This window comes from Ambystoma mexicanum, chromosome 1p, assembly GCF_040938575.1.
Source record: "Ambystoma mexicanum isolate Mex_15411 chromosome 1p, UKY_AmexF1_1, whole genome shotgun sequence".
Taxonomy (NCBI): domain Eukaryota; kingdom Metazoa; phylum Chordata; class Amphibia; order Caudata; family Ambystomatidae; genus Ambystoma; species Ambystoma mexicanum.
Window position 1 is genome coordinate 129023317 of NC_090921.1, and position 20112 is coordinate 129043428.

The window sequence follows — 20112 nt, forward strand, 5'->3', positions numbered from 1 at the left end:
ACCAAGGCAGCAGTTTAGATGATGCCAATCTTGTTAGCCACATCCAATGCATCGTAGTCCGGTGCTAGGCGCACGTATGCCTTCTTCTCACCATCAGGCCGGATTAGCGTAGCTATCTGTGGACACTGCATGTTGGTCTTAGTGTTTGTCCTCATCCACAGAGCCCCCTACACAAAAAAGGGGACCCATTTTGATTACCTCCATCTGTAACACTACAGTCCCCTCTCCTGCACTTATTAGACACTCATCTGCACTTATGTGCACCTACACTTGCCACCCGTTGGCTGAACAACTCGTTTCCTTTTTTTGCTTTGACTTGCACTTCTCCATCCTCCTCCCCGCCCCCCGGCACTTCTCCCCTCCCCTCCCCTTCCCTTGCGTCTTCTGAATGTCACAAAGGCCTAGTAAGATCATTGTTTTTTGTCCTCCCTCTGTTCCCCCTCCTTTGCAGTGTTGCGCCTTGAAATACTTGAGTATAGGCACGTGATAAATGCCATATCATATATAGATTGTAAACATACTCTATATGAACGCCATTTTGACTACAGCCCTGCCTACAACTTAAAAATGTTTTTAAGTCCAGATAAACCTCCTTATCACCTGTGCCGATCAGATACAGCTGTACTAATCTATGTAGACAGGAGATAAAAAACCTTGCCAGATAAAATATTTTAATGACATGTGAGGCCTAGATGACTTACCTCCTTTTGAAGTTCAAGCATTGGATTGTCTAGAATATTGGTAAATCAGCTGTTCATGGCTGCACCCGTTCCCCTTCCCCCTTGACAAAAATCAGCTCAAGACCAAGTTGTTAAATAAACAAGTCAAACTCATTTGTCATTTCCACTTTATTGAAATGCTACAGCTTACGGTTTTATTATGATTCTCAAATACACGAGTGACCGTCATGTCCTCGTGTACGCATTCCCACCGCCCACAGAACCCCAATGGTGTAACAAAATAAAATCATCTTTTCAAACTTTCCCTTCTTTTCCTCCCAGTCTACCCCACCTCCCCTCCCCCCCTCAGTTCAATAATTTAAGTTTTACAAGTTATTCCTCAATAAATAAAAACCAAGAAAGCCTGCAGAAAGCCAGCATCGCAAATAAAAAAAATCTCCAATACAAAGAATGCTTTATCTACAAATATTCGCATATTTTAAAATTTACATTACGACGTTTCTTAAAATATTTCTTATAATCTTACATCTGTCTGGGACAACGAAAAGATGCAGAATGCACTTTCTATGAAAACCTGCCCTGCATAAATGATCTGCTCCATATAAGTACCTTGGCTTCATATAGAAGAATCCTACCCTGAAGAGATACATAATGCAGGGGTAGAAGTAGTATAGATCTTCCAGAGTTGCCCACCTCAACCAATACCAAACGGTTTTGGAACTTTCAGTGGAGTGCCTGAAAACCGAACCAAACAATATTTGAACAACCACATGATCCATTACTGACACCATGAAGCTTTTTGATGGCAGCTCTCTTGGCTAGTCACTTGGAAACCAGCCCTCGTTGGGCCGGGAGATAGGGCAACTGGTAGATATAAAGGTTGTAATGGTGACACTAGTCACGCTATTGAAATATGCCCTCTGCTGTTCCTATGGAGTTTAAGCAGAGGAGAGACTGAAGACACTCCTTAATGGAACCAGGTTTACAGTGTGAAAGGGTAGGCTGGTTTCTACTCCAATCACCCCTAATCTATTTGATCTGCGCCCAATATGTTGAAGAGGTAATGGTCACCATACCCTACCAATCTTGGTCTCCTCATGGGTTTTCCTCTAAAGGCGAGGGTTGTCATTTCTCACTACTGTCTCTGTACTGTGAGGAGAGAACATATACATCAGCGTTCGATTTTTTGCCGAGGGCCACTTACGCTCTACCAGGAACTCATTTCTAGATGTAAACTCAATGCATGTAAACTCAATGCTCATTCAAAAAGAGGGCAAACACTACACAACCACAAACAGGGTTAAGCATTTAAGGAAATCAATTAACACAGAAATACAAGCGTGATGTGGTTTGTGCTTCTCGTCGTCTGAGTTTTCCTATATTTCTACGATCTTCGGTCTGATTCCCCGACATGATCATACTGCTTTGGAACAAAAAAAATTAGAAACATTTTCTCAAAAGGTCAATGGGTGTGTGAGTCTCCCACTCAATTGGTTGCCATCAGCCACAGGTGCCTCGGTAAAGAGGTTAACAGTGCAGCACTGTCGACATACTAGTAAAAATGGACGGGCACAATATAGTGAGTCTGATCATCTGGCTAGATAGGAGGGTGTATAGAGAGCCTATCTCCTTTGAGGAGTGCTCTACTCTCCTACAATGGATTTCTGGTAGACTTTCCTCCTTACGGTTCAATGTATTAGAAGGTTATGAAAGGGAGAATGAAAGACAATTAGCATTGCAGCCACGAAAACCTTTCTAGCCCCAGAATCTAAACTAAAAATCCTCACCCAGCTACAAAACCTTGGAACTGTGACTAAGCTAGCCACAGGCAGATGGTTTGGGAATTTATTTGTTGTTGAAATGGTTGGAAAATTAATGTTGAATGCCTATTGAAATGGGATGATTTCAAGAGAATGATCAGTTTAAAATCCTGGAGGGCCTCCCTGCTTGGCCCAAGAATGGAGACCTGCAGGGGATGTAAAATGTCCCTTTTTCCTTGGTCGTAGATTTTTGATAACAGTCTTCGCCTGCCTGGTTGATCTTATTATTTATACATATACATCTATTTTTACATCACACATTTGTGTACCGTTCGAAACTTTAAAAAAACCTGTTTTAGCAGCACTTCAATACCAAGCAAACCTTTATAGGTCCTTATGACCTATGTAGTCACTGCTGGAAATTCCACTACAGTAGTTCTAAATGATTTCTGCTGTATTCAGTTATGACATGGGCTTTCGGACAATGGCCCAGTACAAGAAAAGCAATCGACAAGGTATCCTGTGTAACCCCAGGCCCAAGATACAGCAGACCTTTTCACAACAGTATTTGAGCAGGCACCAATTCTACATGGGAGCAGATGGGCAAGCGGGTAAAGAAACGTGCTCTTCTCCTTGGTCAAACACCCCCAAAACCTTACAAAGCAGCACCACATATGCAAAAAATACGAAGGTAAATCCTTTCCAACGAACAATGCTGAAAGGATTTTCAAAAACACTGTAAGCGTGTCTGAACATTACATACAGGTTGTGGTTTCTGATAACTGTATACTGTTAGGATTTCATGCTATGGGAGAAATCCAAATTACATAGCAACACAGATTATAAAATCATTGCACACACGTTGCAAAGATTCACCATCTTCAATATTGACATTCAACCCACGGTTTCCCTTTCGTAGCTGTTGAAAACAGATGAGATTATGCAACGCTAGCACACGTTTGTCTGTTCAGCAGTTTATAAATAGTTAGGTGAACATATATGGGAAACCGAAAGCAACACAACAGCTGATGCTGCAGTGAACTTGACTGCATGGGAGTATTCTATTTACTCTGGGGCAAAGGTTAACCATAAGACACTAAAACCATACCCACGCTGTCTCCCCTCGCTGCGGCATGTAGTGGTGTTAGCAGAAGACCAAGCAGCGTAGTGGAGGGCACATACTTATGACGTAAGAGTGACATCAGAAGGTTTAGCTCTACAATGGTGCAAAGAAAATAAGGTAAAGCAGGAAGTAATGCAAGAGTGAGAACAAAATGAGTGATGTGATGTATGGACTTAGCAGTATGTAAAGCTGAACACTAGATGGCTTAGCAGGGAAACATGCAGGCTTAGCAGGGAAGCATACATGTTTAACTGTGGTCTTGGAGACGAGGCACTGCCTTGATCAACACAAGACTGTAGGGCTACCTGGAGGTAAGGTAGGCGCAAATGGCACTTTTGAATCTGTTTTCACAGAAGAAAAGCTTCAAATAAACTCAAGTTGACAAATGCATTGGCACCAAGTGGCAGTGATGATTGGCAACTTTACAACACACAAATAATACTCCTTTACTGGGAAAAATACAACAGCAAGATTGAATTAGGTCAAAAACCCTTTAAACCAAATGAACAAAAAATGTATGCATCTTTGAAAGAGTTCAATTTGTAGAACTGCTTTCAACAGGCATGCCTGCATACCTATGCAGACTAGTGTAAATAATGTAATGAATACCACTGCTGGTGTAAGCTTAACAGGGCAAGCACATAATGTCTAGCACTTTTTCCAATACGTCCTCTTCTGGACAACACAAAATTAAAGAAGTCGAAACTTGAACGCTAACCTATGTGCACATTTTATGCTTCGTTCTTTGTCTCAACCGACGCAAATGTTGCTTTTCTCAGAAAGCTCGTTCCTCATAGCTGTATAACGTGTTGCCCATGTTAAGAACATTTCCCCAGGATGCTTTGCAAGCCACAGCAAAGGGAGTAAAGCAAAGTTTTAGAACCCAATTCCCAAAGCACTGCCAAATAGCCAGAAACTTAGAAACTTAGTTTGCCAAGGCTGGCACTTTTTTATAGGTTCAGATATTATGTGGTTTATCCCTTGGTGTCTGGAGACACAAGCGTAAACTACACAGCAACGCTGAAAGATAATGCAGCATTTTGAGGATTTTCAAGTTCAGGATGGGACATTAGGATTAGGCGGTTGCCTCCAATGGAAGCACACAGTTTACATCTGGAAATATCTGCAATCATTGGACTTCGACTCAAGAAACCTTTCTATGATTTGGAAATTGCAAGGAAACCAAAGTCTTGTGTGGCAGGAAAGAGTGGTCGGAGTGGAGAAGAATGGTTATAAGACAGGAGCATGATTTTAGGGCAGTAGGTGTGTGGACAGTGGAGGAGGACATTTAGAAAACTATGTGGCGCGTGGAAGAATGTTTAATGAACTCATTCTATATCTAGGAGCTGAAAGAGATGCTGAATATTGGTCCAAAAATATCCAACTCTCCAGTATCATCTTATAATAGACCCATTTGCCCTTGCTTCACATCTTTGAAAATTGGTCGCAGATACTGGTCTGGCAAACTGCAACCCGAGGAATTCAATTAAGAACCTTTCTGACATGCATTTTAACTTAAATGTGAAATCTTTCTTCTACCTGAACACCAGAGTGTAAAGCTTGGGTCTTGGCCAAAATACAAGGATATCCCTAGGCTGTCACCTTGAAGAATCCCTAGGTGGCTGCTTCCCAAATCAGAGGCTTGGATGCCTCTCAACCTTCTAGATCTCGGTTTACAGTCATGGTGACTGAGCACGTGATGCTGGCCTGCCATTAACAGAAACCTTCATGCTTGCTCATTCTAACCTCTGCAATCCATAAAATGAGCACATAAGTAGATGAGTAAAGCAAGGCTCCTGCTCAGGATGGCAGAAACAAGAGAGATGGCAGTATATATTAGTAGATCAGAACAAATGGAAATAAATAATAGTGTAAGCCCGACAATAATCTAAGAAATTGAAGATCAGAGCAAATGTTGGTTGACCGGTCATTTTATGACAATAGCTACAAGATAGGTAATAAAGAAAAATATGAATGGCAGGAGACTGGGTCCAAATAGATCTGTGCATAAGCTCTGGGCCTTACAGCAGGAAGACCTAGTTACGAGAACCGCAGGCAAGCAAACTCAGAAGAATCTAGGGAAACCGAGAATACAGACGTGAACCATCTCCAAGACTCAACCACCACAGCGGCCTGTAATTTTAATTTGCACACAATGGACCAACCCTCTCTGAAAGGCGAACAACGAGTGTATCAGGAGAGGCCAATAGAGGTTGCTATATATAAGAGCAACAAAAACCTGAAGCCACACACCAAGAGGCCCAGCAGTAACAAGTGTGCATTACCAATTGAAGGACTTCAACCAACAAAGCCATTTCAGAAATACAATGTAGACTGTCATGTATCCTTAAGTCCAAGGAAAACGCGTGAAGCAGGATTGCAACAAACGCAGGGTGGCTTCAGTTCACCAGTCATCCACAATGAAATATAGAAGCCCACCTAGAACCCGTTCCTTGAAGGCTTGCACTGATAATACACATTTTACGGTGTCAAAATAGAATAAAGCCATCACAGAGCTTTTAATCAACAAACCAAAGCCATGTACAAAGAAAAAGAAGCCACGTGGGCCGCTACAAATTCCAGTGCTCAGCATATGACATTACCTCTGTGACCACATGATTTTGAAATGGCTTTGTGGCAAGAAAGAGGTTTGTAGATACGCAGCAGTGCATAAACCAACCACCAAGAACGGCAGGCAGGCAGGCAGTCTAACCTTGGCTTACATCCCAAACCACCATCAGCAAAGGAATAACACTCAAGCAAAATGTGACTTTGCAATACACCACATCGATGCAATTCAACGTTGTTATGTATGAGTTGTTAGTATTAAGAGATTTACAGTAGTTGCTATGGATTTGATGTGCATCCCTGACATGCTGCCATTGGTCACTAGAAAGCTGATGTCACAAAGGACGGCTTTGGAAGCCTTGTGCTTGTTATGTTTTGTGTTCGATTCAGTTGGATATGTGATGCTGTGCTGGTTGGGGGTCTCGCATATGTATCCTGCTTATACTGAATAAATACTTGAAAGAACGTACCGCGTGTGGTTTCCTGCGCGACATTGGAGACGAGGATGGGATGGCGAGTAGCAGAACTGCGTGAGGAAGTGACCCTTTGAGTGTCGAGACCCCCGACCGTCGGTGCCTCCCTGGAGACGACCGTTGCCCGCCCGGTCCTACTTTGAGGCCCCACGCATTGATAGCTGCCGGAGAGGGCAAACCTCCGACACCCGGCACAGCAACTAAAAGTGCCTTGACCAGTGAAGTCGTAGGCTGGCCCGCACAAGTGGAAGGGAGCAATCGCTATCAGCTGCTGTCTGACGGCGAGGAGCGGGACCGCTCGCTTTGGCGGATTGCCCCAGCATCCCTACGAGGGAGACGACCGGGAACGGACAGCGGCCTCCTTTTGCTTCCTGGAGGCTGGATGAGGCGCGGGGCGGGCCAGTAGCTGGACGGAGCTCCAGGTGAGGAAGGCCCGTGTCAGTGCTACGCTCCTGTGAGGAGGCGGTGCAACGCTGTTTTCCTTCTCAAGGGAAATTGCACGCGGATCATGTGACAGAGTGCTGTGCGTGTTACGGTGAGCATCCGATTGGGAAAGCAAAGTCCGGTCATGTGACAACATATCTTAAATCGCGTCCGATTTGGGGAAGTATCAGCTGTTCTCTGCACGCTCCCCGCCCAGGGCCCATCGGGGAAGGCGGCCAGGAAGGAGTGTCTGCTTTGAGCAGCAGTGATTGCTGGATTGATTCGTGGAGCTGTGAAGGAGAATTGTGTTCTGGCGCCACACAGGTGAGGAGAGGCACAGGTTGGTCCACACGCCTCACTGCACTTTGAAGGACTCCATAACGCAGCAATAGAACTATAAGCACCTGTTGGTACTGACCACTGTATTTTATGTATTGGGACGTTGCCACCTATTGGAGTGTAGTGTCCTGCATAGTATTTGTTAAGGCTATGTCGGGTGTACCAGGGCCTCTGATGTTCATGCCCACCCCAGGCCCCCCTAGGATTAAGTGGGGTCCATGGAAAAGGGGATTTTTACATTACGTTAAGGCGACCTGTGGCAATGAATGTCCACGGAAAGGAAAGTGTCCATGTTGATGCACTTTTTGGGCTATGAAGGGCAAAGAATCTATGAAACGCTACCTGATGTTGCGGAGCTTGATATGGAAGGGGGTGGAAATGATTTTGATTCAGCGTTACTGAAATTGGATAAACACTTTGAATCAAGATCAGCACCGTTTTGGAGCGATACCATTTTTTGAATGAGATTCCAACATGATGGCGAGACTGTAGAAGAGTACATTACAGCGCTGAGACACTTGTCATTAAATTGCTAATTTGGTGGGGGGGTTGGATGAGCACATAAGGGATCAGTTCAAGTTACATTGCTCTAATGATAAAATTCGGGAGGAAGTGTGGCTGAAGGATGATCCCGACCTAGACTAAGTCATAAGTATTGCTAAGAAAATAGAGCATACCTTGCAGTGTGTGGCGAAGTTAGGTACTAGGGAGGTAAAAGCCTTGCAAGTTACTGAAGTCTTGAAAATTGGTGACAAAGAGGGAGCTAAGGAAAAAAGAAAACCGAAAAACAAATATGCGAAGGGGAATGACAGTGTGCAAAGCAAAGGTGGGGGAGGTCTAGGCCAAGTGGGTGGTAAAAACACCCAGAAGGATGTTGGCCAGAGAGGCCCAAGGAGAGATGATCGTATGTGTTTTAGGTGTGGAAGTGCACGCCATTTATCAACGTCTCCAATGTGTCCAGGGAGGCGAGCGAATTGCAATTTATGTAAGAGGTGGGGGCATTTTGAAAATTGCTGTAAAAACTACCGGATTGGTGGAGGAAAGGTAACCATGTTCGTTGAGGATTGTGATGTGGGGTCATCAGGAGAAGGTGAAGAGTCTGAGAGCGAGGTTGTCACAGTTAATATGGTGAAATGTTCAGAAGGTGATGAGTGCGAACATCCTGCTGCTTGGGTGAAGGTGAATGGACAACGTCAAAATGTTAGCAGACTCGTGCTCGAAGATTACGTTGATGTCCAGAGCGACTTATGAAAACGTGGTACATGGTCAGATGGAAGATTTAATCCCTGCTGATAAGAATCCTGGATATTATAATGGTGGGAGGATAGAGCTGTTGGGATGTTGCATGGCCCATTTCAGTTTTAAAGGGAGGACGACATACAGTAAAATATATGTCGCAAGGAAGGGAGAGACTTTACTTGGGTGGAGGGAACAAAGGTTTGGGCATTAGACTGGACCCAAATAGTGATTAACAAGTATTAAATATTGGTAATGTGATGGGGAGTGGTGACGTGAGTGATGAAATGAATGACTTGATAGTGAGGTATCCGAAAGTCTTTAATAATGGTGTTGGATGCCTTAGAGGTATGGTGCACAATATTACGCTTATGGATGGTAATGTGCCTGTATGTGCAAAGCTCAGACCGTTGCCCATGACTATGCGTGAGGCAGTAAAGGAGGAATTGAGGAAATTGGAAAAGGCAGGTATTATTGAACCAGCCAAAGCTGTAGAGTGGATCTCTCCGGTTGTAGTAGTAAAAAAACCTAGTGGAGAGTCGAGTTTGTATAGATTTGAGAGAATTGAACAAGTGTGTTCTAGCGGATCGACATCCCTTTCCCAACATGGGAAAATTACTGAGTAGAATTGGAAATGCTAAGTTCTTTGCAAAATTGGACATGGCAAGTGCATATCACCAAATAGATTTTGAATCACGGAAACTCACAGCATTTATTACATATGATGGTATCTATCAATTCCGTCGCATCCCTTTTGGGTTGATATCTGCTTCATCAGTCTTCCAAAAGGTCATGGACAAGTTAATAAAGGATGCAAGCCCCGAGGAACAAAACTGAATTGAGGTCGTTTTTAGGTACCATAGAGTTCTACCATCGCTTTGTAGAAAACTATGCGGAAAGAGTGACAAGTTTGAGGAGGATGTAGAAGGGTGTGGAATTTGAATGGAATAAAGATTGCCAGAAGGAATTTGATGAAATAAAATAAATTGATTTGGCAAAACCATTAGCTATGTCACCAAGAGAAGAACTATTCTTTCTGTAGATGCCAGTGACATGGGCACTGGTGTTGTGATGTCCCAGGTGGGTGTGGACGGTATGGAGGAAGTGGTGTTGCATGCTTCACGTATGTTGAAGGGAGCCGAACTAAACTATTCGGTCCTAGAGAAGGAAGCATTGGCATGTCATTGGGGGATTGAGAAACTAAAGAATTTTGTGTGGGGTCAAGAATTCACATTGAGAACGGACCATAAACCATTGAAGGCAATTTTAGAGAGCAAAGGGCTAGATAAGGTTTCAAGGAGAGTCGCTTGCTGGGTAACTAGGTTACAATGTCTCAAATTTAAGATTGAAGTTGTACCTGGCAAAAACAATGTACAGGCGGATTATGCTTCAAGATTGAGAGTAGGAAGCAACAATGGTGGAGAAGATGACAAATACATAGATGTTGGCAATATGGTATTTATCACCACAGAAGGGGTGATACAGAAGGAGGAGTGGATTGAAGCTTTACAATCTGATGAGAAGTGGAGACGCATTATTGGATTTGTCAGGGATGGTTAGCCAGAGAAGAGATTGTTATCAGGAGAGGAAAGATCGCTGTGGGAAGTGAGATTGGAATTGTCAGTGAGAGATGGACTACTATATCGTTGGGACAAGTTCGTGGTTCCCGAAAGTTTGAGTGTAAGGTTGGTGGAAATTGCTCACCAGGGTCACGTGGGTGTCAGCAAGACTAAAGAAGTTAAAGGCAGATTATTGGTGGCCGCCTTGTGATCGTGCGATTGAGGGTAGTTGGCGAATGTGCAATTTGCATCAAATCGAGAAAGAATATTTCAGCTGTGGTTCAACCAGTGAGAAAAACTGGCACCGGAAGGTGTTTGGCAGGATCTTGCCATTGATGTTCTGGGTCCTGTTGATATGGGTAAATGGAGAGGAAGATTTGTTGTTGCCCTAATAGATATGTTTTCGAGGTGGACGGAATTTAAAATCCTGAGGGATGTTACAAGTCAATCTGTTGTGGCGTTTCTAGAGAGTATTTTTGAGAGGGAAGGATTGCCAAGGAGTGTTCTCGCAGACAATGGTCCACAATTTACTGGCAAAATGTTTCAAGAATATTTGCTCAGATGTGGAATAATGCATAAGAAAACTGCACTGTATTATCCACTGGGAAATGGTATGGTTGAAAGACTGAATCGATGTGTAATGGAAGGAATTAGAGGAGCAAGTGCATCTGGTAGTGACCGCAGAGTTGCAGTTAAAGAACGTCTATGATTTGCGGATGGCACCAAATGTGGAAACGGGAGTGAGTCCTTTTGAACTGATGAGGACGAAAAGGGAATACTATGTTGTCACCTGCGTGGCTGGGTAGAGCGAGAGAAACAGATAAAGTGGTGGAGGAGGTGAGGATGAGAATGGATGAACGAAAGGAAAAATGGGTCAAGAAAATGAATAAGAAAGCTCCAATGAGGAAGACAACTGTGGTTGAGGTGGGCGATTGGATCAGAATAAGGAAACCTGTAATCAATAAAAAGGGGGATCTTTTGTACTCTGATCCAGTTAGAGTTGCCCAAGTATTCAAGGGAGCTGTCAGAATTGAAAGTGGTCAAATTTGGAATTTATCGAGAGTTGCTAAAATAAGAAAATAGGTATTGTACTGTCTGTTCAATCTGCATTGTATGTACATATCCTTAAAATGCATTTGTATATTTTATTTTTGTAAATAAGGGAGAGGGGTGTGTTATGTATGAGTTGTTAGTATTAAGAGATTGTACAGTAGTTGCTATGGATTTGATGTGCATCCCTGACATGCTGCTATTGGTCACTAGAAAGCTGATGTCAGAAAGGGCTGCTTTGGAAGCCTTGTTATGTTTTGTGTTAGATTCAGTTGGATATGTGATGCAGTGCTGGTTGGGGTTCTCACATATGTATCCTGCTTATACTGAATAAATACTTGAAAGAACGTACCTCGTGTGGTTTCCTGCGCAACAAAACGTGAGAGAAGAATCTATTAATCGTGATGGCCATATCTCCTACAGATGTAGTACAGGCACTTAAATATTAAAAGAAACAGTCTCAGCCTGGAGAAACTGCATGCCCGATGGTAGATTAGAAAATATATGGACTGAGGCTTCAAGCACAGACATTTCTGCCATCTGCTAAAAGAAGAGAAACCAAGAGACCAGGTGGGACTAATACCCAAGTTCAGCTTGAAGCTCTAGCGACCCCAAACCAATCCTAGGTGCAGAACAGGCCTTCACGGGCTATGGAGCCCAGGCCACAAAGGGAACCAACCCACAAATATTCTGTGACGTAAGCACCGAAAACAATGATCCCTGACTCAGTCAAAAGCATTTGATGTCTGCAAGTACCAGTGGGAAAGAGCAGAAGAAACATCCCAATCCAGAACAAGTGACATTTCTGAACAAAAACTACCAGCTGCGGAACTAAGGACCACACCATGAGGCAAGTGGAGTCTTTAGCACAGAAAGCCGCCTATGTGGTTCAAAAGTGATACTAAGAGCATGGTAAACTGAGGCTGGGCAAGAGGCAGGCAGTCTTCAGAATGTTAAATATGTTGAATCAGTTTCCTATCAATACTGAATCAAGCAGTCCTGCCCCCGACTTGTAGGCCTTGGCAAGGCAGGTCTGACCTCAAAATTACAAGGTGTCTTTCAAGAGATCCATCAGGAAGCACTGAGGGGAAAAGAAGTTAATATGCTCTATGGATTGTTCTGGCACTCCAATAGCTTGGGGCTTCCAAGAGGCCAAGCGGGGACAGGAAAAGGAACTCTCTAAAGGACATAAGCAATAAATATGTTATCTGAATGCCCCTGCATCCAGTGATGGACACCAGCGCAAGGGGGTGAAGCAAGAATAAGTGTGTGGTCAATTTAGTTGTTGATGGCACCGGTGCTTAAGTTTTAGGATTACAGTCTGGCGCCAGAGGGGTATTTCAAGATGTAAACAATTTGAAAGCAAACAGTTCTATTATTACAGGTGATTTTCTTTCATGCAAAGTGATTCTGCAAAGTTTAACAAACCCTCAGCAAAGCCATGGCTCCCACCATGAGGAATACATACCAAAAATATATGCAACAAGGACAGACACAGAAAGCACATTGTAATCCAACAGTTATGTGACTAAAATCTGTTCCTTGTATTTCCTCATGAAGCTTGGTGCTTGTTCACTTGACATTACACTGACAGAAGGAGGCAGGGGATTCCCACATGGCCATTCTTCATAATATACAGGGCACGTACTGCTCTGCTGTATGAACTTTTCATTAACCTAGACCAGCCAGAAAAATCATGAGCAAATAGAAAAACAAAACAGATACTCTTCAACGTACTCTGGGCATGTCTTTCAAGTTTATGTAGTTTGGGATAACCACATTCAGGGAATGAGCAGTCTGGTGCCAGAAAGCCCTTCGCTTGCCAGTACCACACTACACACAGTCCCTCTCAAGTGCAAAGTGCCATGTCGGCGTACCAATAACTTAACCGAGTTTGTATCTCCACTGCTCCCCATTTCTGGAATGCGTCCGTCACCCCTTTCTTTGTGGCTTTGGTAGTAAATAGTGTGCTATGTCCATCCATACGTGGACATTTCGTTCAGTCCTTGCACTGGCCTCTGATCCCCATGACTAATGTGGGTGTGTGGAGTACCTAGGCCAATACTTTACAGTAAGTGCTTAATGTACCATTATAAGCTTAAGGGCCATCTGAGGGACAAAATGCGACTGACAGTTCCCACAAATAAATACATGATGGCCTTTGTGATGATGTGCAATGTTCCAACCCAGTGTGGCCATGGGAAGGCATCAGAAGGTTCCAATGGGGCCCACTTTCTTCAACATTCCCACTCGTCCACTTGCACCCCATAAACCCCTTCTATGTGCAGCTCTCTGCGGGGGGGACTTTGGCTTTGGTGCTGCTCTGCGGCTGTGGGGGCCAGTCTGGATCCTCCAGCAGTTCCTGGGCCAACCATTTGTACTTTGCTTTGGGTGGAGCATTGCGCCTGCAGCAGAGCCGCCTGCTATAGGCGGAGGCCAGTTCATCAAGTTCCAGCTGCAAAGACACAATGTGAACATTACATTAATTGTGGACAGGAAGTGAGAAACACAAAAGGGAGCACCAATAAAAGATGGGAGATAAGAAGATGCAAAGACAGCAATACAGACTATCCGAATCATGCCATCAGCTGGCATTTGTAATGCAGAGATCTACAGCATCAATTAACAGCTACGCTCTTAGGAATTTGCTCATACAAATAATTACAAATGCTAAAGTACAGAAGATATTCAAATATGCAGAGCTATCCATCAGTTTATTTCGGAAGATTATTTTTAAAGCGCACCATAAACCACAACAATCATTTGGCAGAGCAGGTGAGTGGAGTAAGAAGCAGCAGAAATTGGAAGCGTGTGGATTTAGTGTGGAGGCCAGGCATCAATAGGCTTGCAGAGGCCAATGTTACCTCATTAATCCTGGACAGTCGGCAAAAGAGTTCCCGGGAACAGAGGAAGATGAAAAGGCAAGGCTACTGGTCAGATATTTAGAGTCAGAGTATCTACAAGAGTTTAATGGTAAAAATTGAGAGGTCTTATACAAGAGATTAATGGTCTCTAAACATTCCCCTCAAGTCCTGCTATCATATGCCTTAGTCTCTCCTTACCTACTCAATTCTATCCTAACACTCCCAATCTGGAACTCAGGCCAGTTCAGGCATCAACCATACCTGCGGGTATGTTACCCGGCTCCTGTACTCATAGGTCCTCTTTGTGTAGCAAAGGCGCTGCCAAAGTAGGTCGTAGTCGCAGACATAAACCTGGTGAGAGTAGAGAAAAGAAATCTCATTTAACAATCTGCCAGATTTTCTTCTCATGATGGTACAAAGGGAATAAGGAAGATCAAAATTACAGGATAGACATAGTCCCTTTGTCTGTTCTTGTTCATACCCCTTGTGCTTTTCCCCCTTACAAAAGAACAATGCCATAAACATTAGAACAAAACCCTCTTGTTCTATAAAGTCTCTGTTGGAAGTCCAAGGACCAGAGTTGTTACGTTATGAATGGTGCCGCTATCTTGGAAGATTACTGTAGAACTACCAGTGAAGGTTTCAGGTGGCATAAATTGTCCATTGAATCTAAACAATATTTTAATCACTACTGATTGGGTTAACTAGCCACTAAATTATCCATTGTGTTGCACAATAACTGTGCCGAATAGTGAACCAGAATTCCAACATTATGGTGTACCATCCCAAGTGTTTCTTAATGATCAATTCTAGACACTTGGTTCCCTTAAAAAAGGAATGTCCCTTCCCGACAGATGCAACATGAAGACCCTCCTCACCAAAGAATAGTACCTCCCCAACACCTAGGTCCACACTCCCTTCGTTCCCCACCTAAGCCAAGCCTGGAAAATCTGCAACCCATTATTTGCAAGTAGATCCCTTGTTGCCAAATTGCCCACACTCCCATATTAGGTCACTGCTCCATTGTACTGATCCTTTGTGATCTATTTCCCACACTGTGTACTTCCCGCTATGGCTTATAAAGCGCTCTGTTGATTCTAAAAGCTATGCCTGCATTCAAATACCATAATCACAATAACATCCTGTATTGTGAGAAACGACTGGTCATATAACATTCCTGTTTCAGGGATAAAAGAACCCAAGACTCGAGTAGCAGTTGCTTCCTTGTAACACAAGTTCTCCAGATTCTTAAGTGATCCTCCAGACTTCTATATAATCTGATATAGGGGTGGTATGAGAGTTGGAAAGGTTATCCATGGTGCTGAGCATCTTGATACCCTTCATAGCCAGTTCCAGGAGACTACAACAAAAGGTTACTCCCCGTGAAGTTAGATGATGTCTGGGTAATAGAGGTAGCCGCCTACTCCATACCCGAACCTACGGAAGTACAAGGTGGATCCCACTCAGCTTCTCCAGCCCTTCCATCGTAGTAGTCAGAGGCACAATGGGTGCCCAGAGTAGTGAACATACCCCAGAATAGTTGGGGGGTTTGCTCCTTGGCTGAGGTGAACAAGGCTGCATTGTGGGTGTCAGAGCCCAACCTTTGATTCTGAGAGAGAAAGCCCAGAGACAATTGACCCCAGAATCAGTGTTTTGCATGCACAGCAATATGTTATGTTGTAGGCTTTATACTATGCCAAATAGCGACAGATTAATCACTTTGCTTGGCTACAGGCTAAAGCGGGGCACCAGAGTGGGAGATTGGCTCACACTGGGTGAGGAATCTGTGGCCTGGAACATGGCTGACGAAAACGTACAGCAGACAACAAAATCATACATGGCGAGCACTTGACTCGAGCCCTTGACTCCCAAATGTTATCACAAATTAAGGACATGTTCCAAAGCTACAAAAAAAGCTATATCAAAGTTCAAATCCCTTTCTTCATGATCAGTTTCACCTTGCCTTGAACAAGCCCAAAGAGCGATTCCCAATCAAATAATTATTCAACCCAAGTTGCCTGTTGCAAAGTTTCACTCCTTCACAACTGGCAAACGAAAGAATTTTACGGCAAAACTGGATTTAATTTGAAAAATGCTCCTGAAGGATGTTTCTTCACGCCTGGGTAAAGATATGGGGGGGCCTATGGCTTCTTCAGCTCCCTATTTACCTTCCAGGAAGTAACAAAGGACACAGCCCTTCATTTATTGAAGAACCCAATGCCAAAATAAAAACTAAATTTGTTTCCAGCCATTGTGGCTCGGCATCTTGTACTCTGTATTTCGAAACCACTTTCATACCCAATCAATTGCTGGTTTCGTCATTGCGTATGCAATCTTCCCTCAAACAGTTTTAATCTCTCCTCCCTTAAAAAAAGGCTGCATTAGATCCCACTGTATTGAGCATTTTTCCCCTGACTCTGGATCGCCAGGATCCTAGAAACTTTTGCATTTTGTATAACAAAATCATATGATTCATTGCAATGAGGCTTTCGTCCTTAGCACGAAATCGAATCAGCGCTGGTTTTGGAGTGGGATATTCCTTCACATTACCTTCATTAGATATGCTAATGAAGGTAATGTGTTCTTGCGACTTATGTTGGATGTCTCTGGAGTGTTCAACACTGTGGATCATACTGTTCCATTTGCTTGCCTAAAAAATATTGTTCGTATGACCGACCATGCTAACTCACAGTTCTGCGGTTTTATGAAATGCAGGTCCCAAATGGTCCAAGTAGGTTCCTTAGTCCCAAATGGTCCAAGTAGGTTCCTTAGTAGACCATCCCACCCCTATCAAGTGTAGACTGTGGCACAGATCTCCATTATTATTTAATATCTATTTGCAATGTCTATGGATTATTGTTTGGAAATATCTTTTACCCTTTCATTCCTATGCTGATGACACACAGATTTACATTAAAACAACTGATGCAAAGGGGAATTCTTCCCATTTAGAGGATTTCCTACTTGAGGTTAAACAATGGATGACCAACAATTGACTCCAGATGATGGTGCTGAAAAATCGGTTCATTTCCACCAATGCTGTTTGGATTGTGCACTTTTTTTGCAAATAAAATTAGGCACCTCAGGGTAATTTGGGAGCTAGAGAGCTCACTTACTTGCCAGGGTACTCAAGTGGTTAGATCAGCATTTTCATCGCCGTCTCTTTAGTAATGCAGTCTGTTGTGGTGGGTCATCATATTAATTGACTTTTGGATTATAGGGCCAACCTATGTAATGTTTTCATAGCCTTAGATGGATGAGGAGGTGGAAAAAACACAGGGTAATTAACTTTTTGGGCTAGGTGAAATTCAGAGACCATTATTCTCAATGAGTGTGTCCTTTTGGAATTTAATACATTCAGATGAACTAGATCGAGCCAAGTTCTGAAACTCTTAACCTTTTAGAAAGAGCCCTAGGTCTGCCAAAGAGGCTAGTTTGCCCTCTGGTAAATGCTACAGAATTCAGATGGGGAGACGGGAGGGTTGGAGGACAACATAGATTGCTTGATTTGGAAATTCAAAATCACTAAGGGAAGGAACCTTGTACCTATGAAAAACAGAAGATTCATGTGAACTGTGTGGGGTAAAAAGGAGGCATCAGTGACAGATGGAGAGGCCACGCTAGGCCCCTTTGTGAGAGTGAAGCTGGCTAATGTGTGGTTCCATTGAAATATAAAAGCCAGTACAAAACAGGGATTTCGACATTACATCTAGTGAAATGGAAAGAAATTATGTAAAACTGTAGCAGTGCACGTGGAAAGAAAAAAAAACATTTGAAGAAGCACTGTGCATTTGGAAGATAAGGAGGAATGATGCCTGACATTAAGAAATAAAGTGAAGTGACAGATTGCGTTTCTCGGGAATAAAGAGTCTTAATTTCTATCATATAAAATGACAGCCTGTAAAGAGAAAGGCCCATTTCCTTTTTGTAGCAGTGACACTGGTTTCTTATGTCAACTATGGCCTATTTGTGTGCATTAGATTAAGAATTAAACTTCCTCTGTTCTAATATAGTAGAAAAGAAAGATTGTATTTTAAACCCCATGCCCAAATATATTGCTAAAATGTTAGATGTAAGCACATCTTGTCAATTTAAAGCTGTATTTTCTGAAGTGTGCATGCAGCTGGTGTTTTCCCCACTGAACTGAAAGGTCTGTGCCTTTGAGAACTTGACCAAGACCTTTGGCTAATGACCCCTAGGAGAAAAAGGTCTGGTTTTCAATTTAAACGCTAGGATATACAGAGAAGTAGATAAAAAGTATAGTATTTACAGATATGATCAACAGCAATGACCCTTAAGGTCAAACCTCCCCATAAATTGTGCATTAGCTCTGAGCAAAGGCCTTTGAAGCCAAGGAGGAAGGGTGTAGAATGAACATTGGCCCGAGCAGATGCCCTGGTCACATGTTTAGAGATAAATGCAACTTAAGGGAAGAAATGGTAGGGGGCCATAACACTGAAACTAGGAGCACCTATTAAGCAGTTCCACTGAATAACATTGGACTCCTTTTTCTGTAATAAAAAGAAAATAGTTTGTTCCAGTGAGCTCAACCCAGATTCATATTAAAGGGTATAAAGAGCCCATCAGGACCATATGAACACAAAACGTGTGTGATGGATGCAATTTAAGTTAAGATCAAAATTATAATTCTAGCATTTTCATATATCTGAGGAACTGGAAAAATTGATAGAGTGATGGGCTGTGAAATTAATGTTGGAAGTATGTAGTGTCAGAGTTGCAACTATTACGGCGCAGCCACAAAGTGTGAAAAATGATAGCTCTGCCCAGGAAGGGCTTGCCGAAATAAAATTAATATTGTCCGATTCGCCATAAAATGTAGAATCCAAAAATATATAGATTCATGTAGTTATATGAAAAATTAGCATAGCTGCCATGTTAGATTTTCAGAACCCAAAAAAGATAAAACCCACCTGTCATTTTGAAATTCTGTATTTTTACTCCTCCCTCAGCATACATCATACACCCCCCTGCCCCCAAATTCCTGGTCCTATCAGCAGCAAGTGTACGTTGGTGTGAGGTGAAGGGAGAGATCTAGCCAATCCTTACTGTGGGAATTATGATAATGTAGGAGTGGCATCAGCCCTATAAGAGGTCAATTTTGCATCAGAACCAGCTTTTTGCACTTTATTCCTGGAGGTAGTCTACTGCCGGACTCTTGCGAGGAACAACTAGCAGAGAGGCCTCAATCCTTGCATTGAGACAGGGACAGGGAAATCTAGAAGATAGCTGGGACCCCATCAGAGGAACCAGAGGAAGTCTGAGTGCAAGTGAAAATCCTTGACTGAAACCCCTAGTCAGATTGGTATGCAGTGATAAAATTGCATCAAAAATGTGGTTTGACCCGTTAAAGGTGTACCCCATTACACCATTTAAGGGGAGCGGATGTTGCAGGGGTTTTCCCCGCTCCCCTTAAATGGTATGATGGGTTTGAGGGTTGCAGGGGTGTCCCCCACATCCTTTAGCAGCGCCAAAACCACTGCATTTTTGACACAAATTTGTGTCCACAGCCATTTTTCCCACAATTTTAACACATGGAACCACCAGATCTGGGCCTTCTTCAGAGGAGGCCTATTGTTTCCATAGATGCCCCATAATCAAGGCCTCCCACGTGTGTGTGGGGAGGGGGGGGAACTGCCAGCCTTAATCTCCATCTTGCATAGCGGATAGGGGAGGGAGTGGTACTGGGAAGACCGTTGGGTCATTTTATTAAATCCAATTCAAATGAATTCCACTATAGAAAATCACTCTATCCATTTAAATGGAATTGTATTGGGAACAGCCTGCCTTAAACATGAGTCCTTTCTATTAAATTATGGGAAGGGGGTAAGCTGTGTAGATCCTTAGCACATTTAACTAACATAATTTAATGAATTCCCATTGGGTCATTTATCACAGGATTAAGTTTCTGTCAAAATTCTAAATTGACAAAGGAGTATCCCAGTGCACTATAAATGACTAGTCTGTAATGTAATTGGGTAACCCTGCTGTTCATTTGAATGTGCCAGTGTCCCCAAAA

General features: G+C 43.0%; 1 protein-coding gene across 3 annotated transcripts in view; it reads right to left on the bottom strand.

The window, feature by feature from the left end:
• Positions 1 to 830: 830 nt before the first annotated feature.
• The window catches only part of LOC138567068 (polyamine-transporting ATPase 13A3-like), a 656189-nt gene continuing 636907 nt past the window's right edge, over positions 831 to 20112 (bottom strand). For all 3 annotated transcript variants that reach the window (XM_069644931.1, XM_069644921.1, XM_069644914.1), the window contains 2 exons: positions 14337 to 14426; positions 831 to 13666 (listed from right to left, as the gene is read on the bottom strand). In XM_069644931.1, coding sequence (XP_069501032.1) covers positions 13490 to 13666; positions 14337 to 14426 — 267 coding nt within the window. In that variant the 3' untranslated portion in view covers positions 831 to 13489. The remainder of the gene's footprint in view (positions 13667 to 14336; positions 14427 to 20112) is intronic.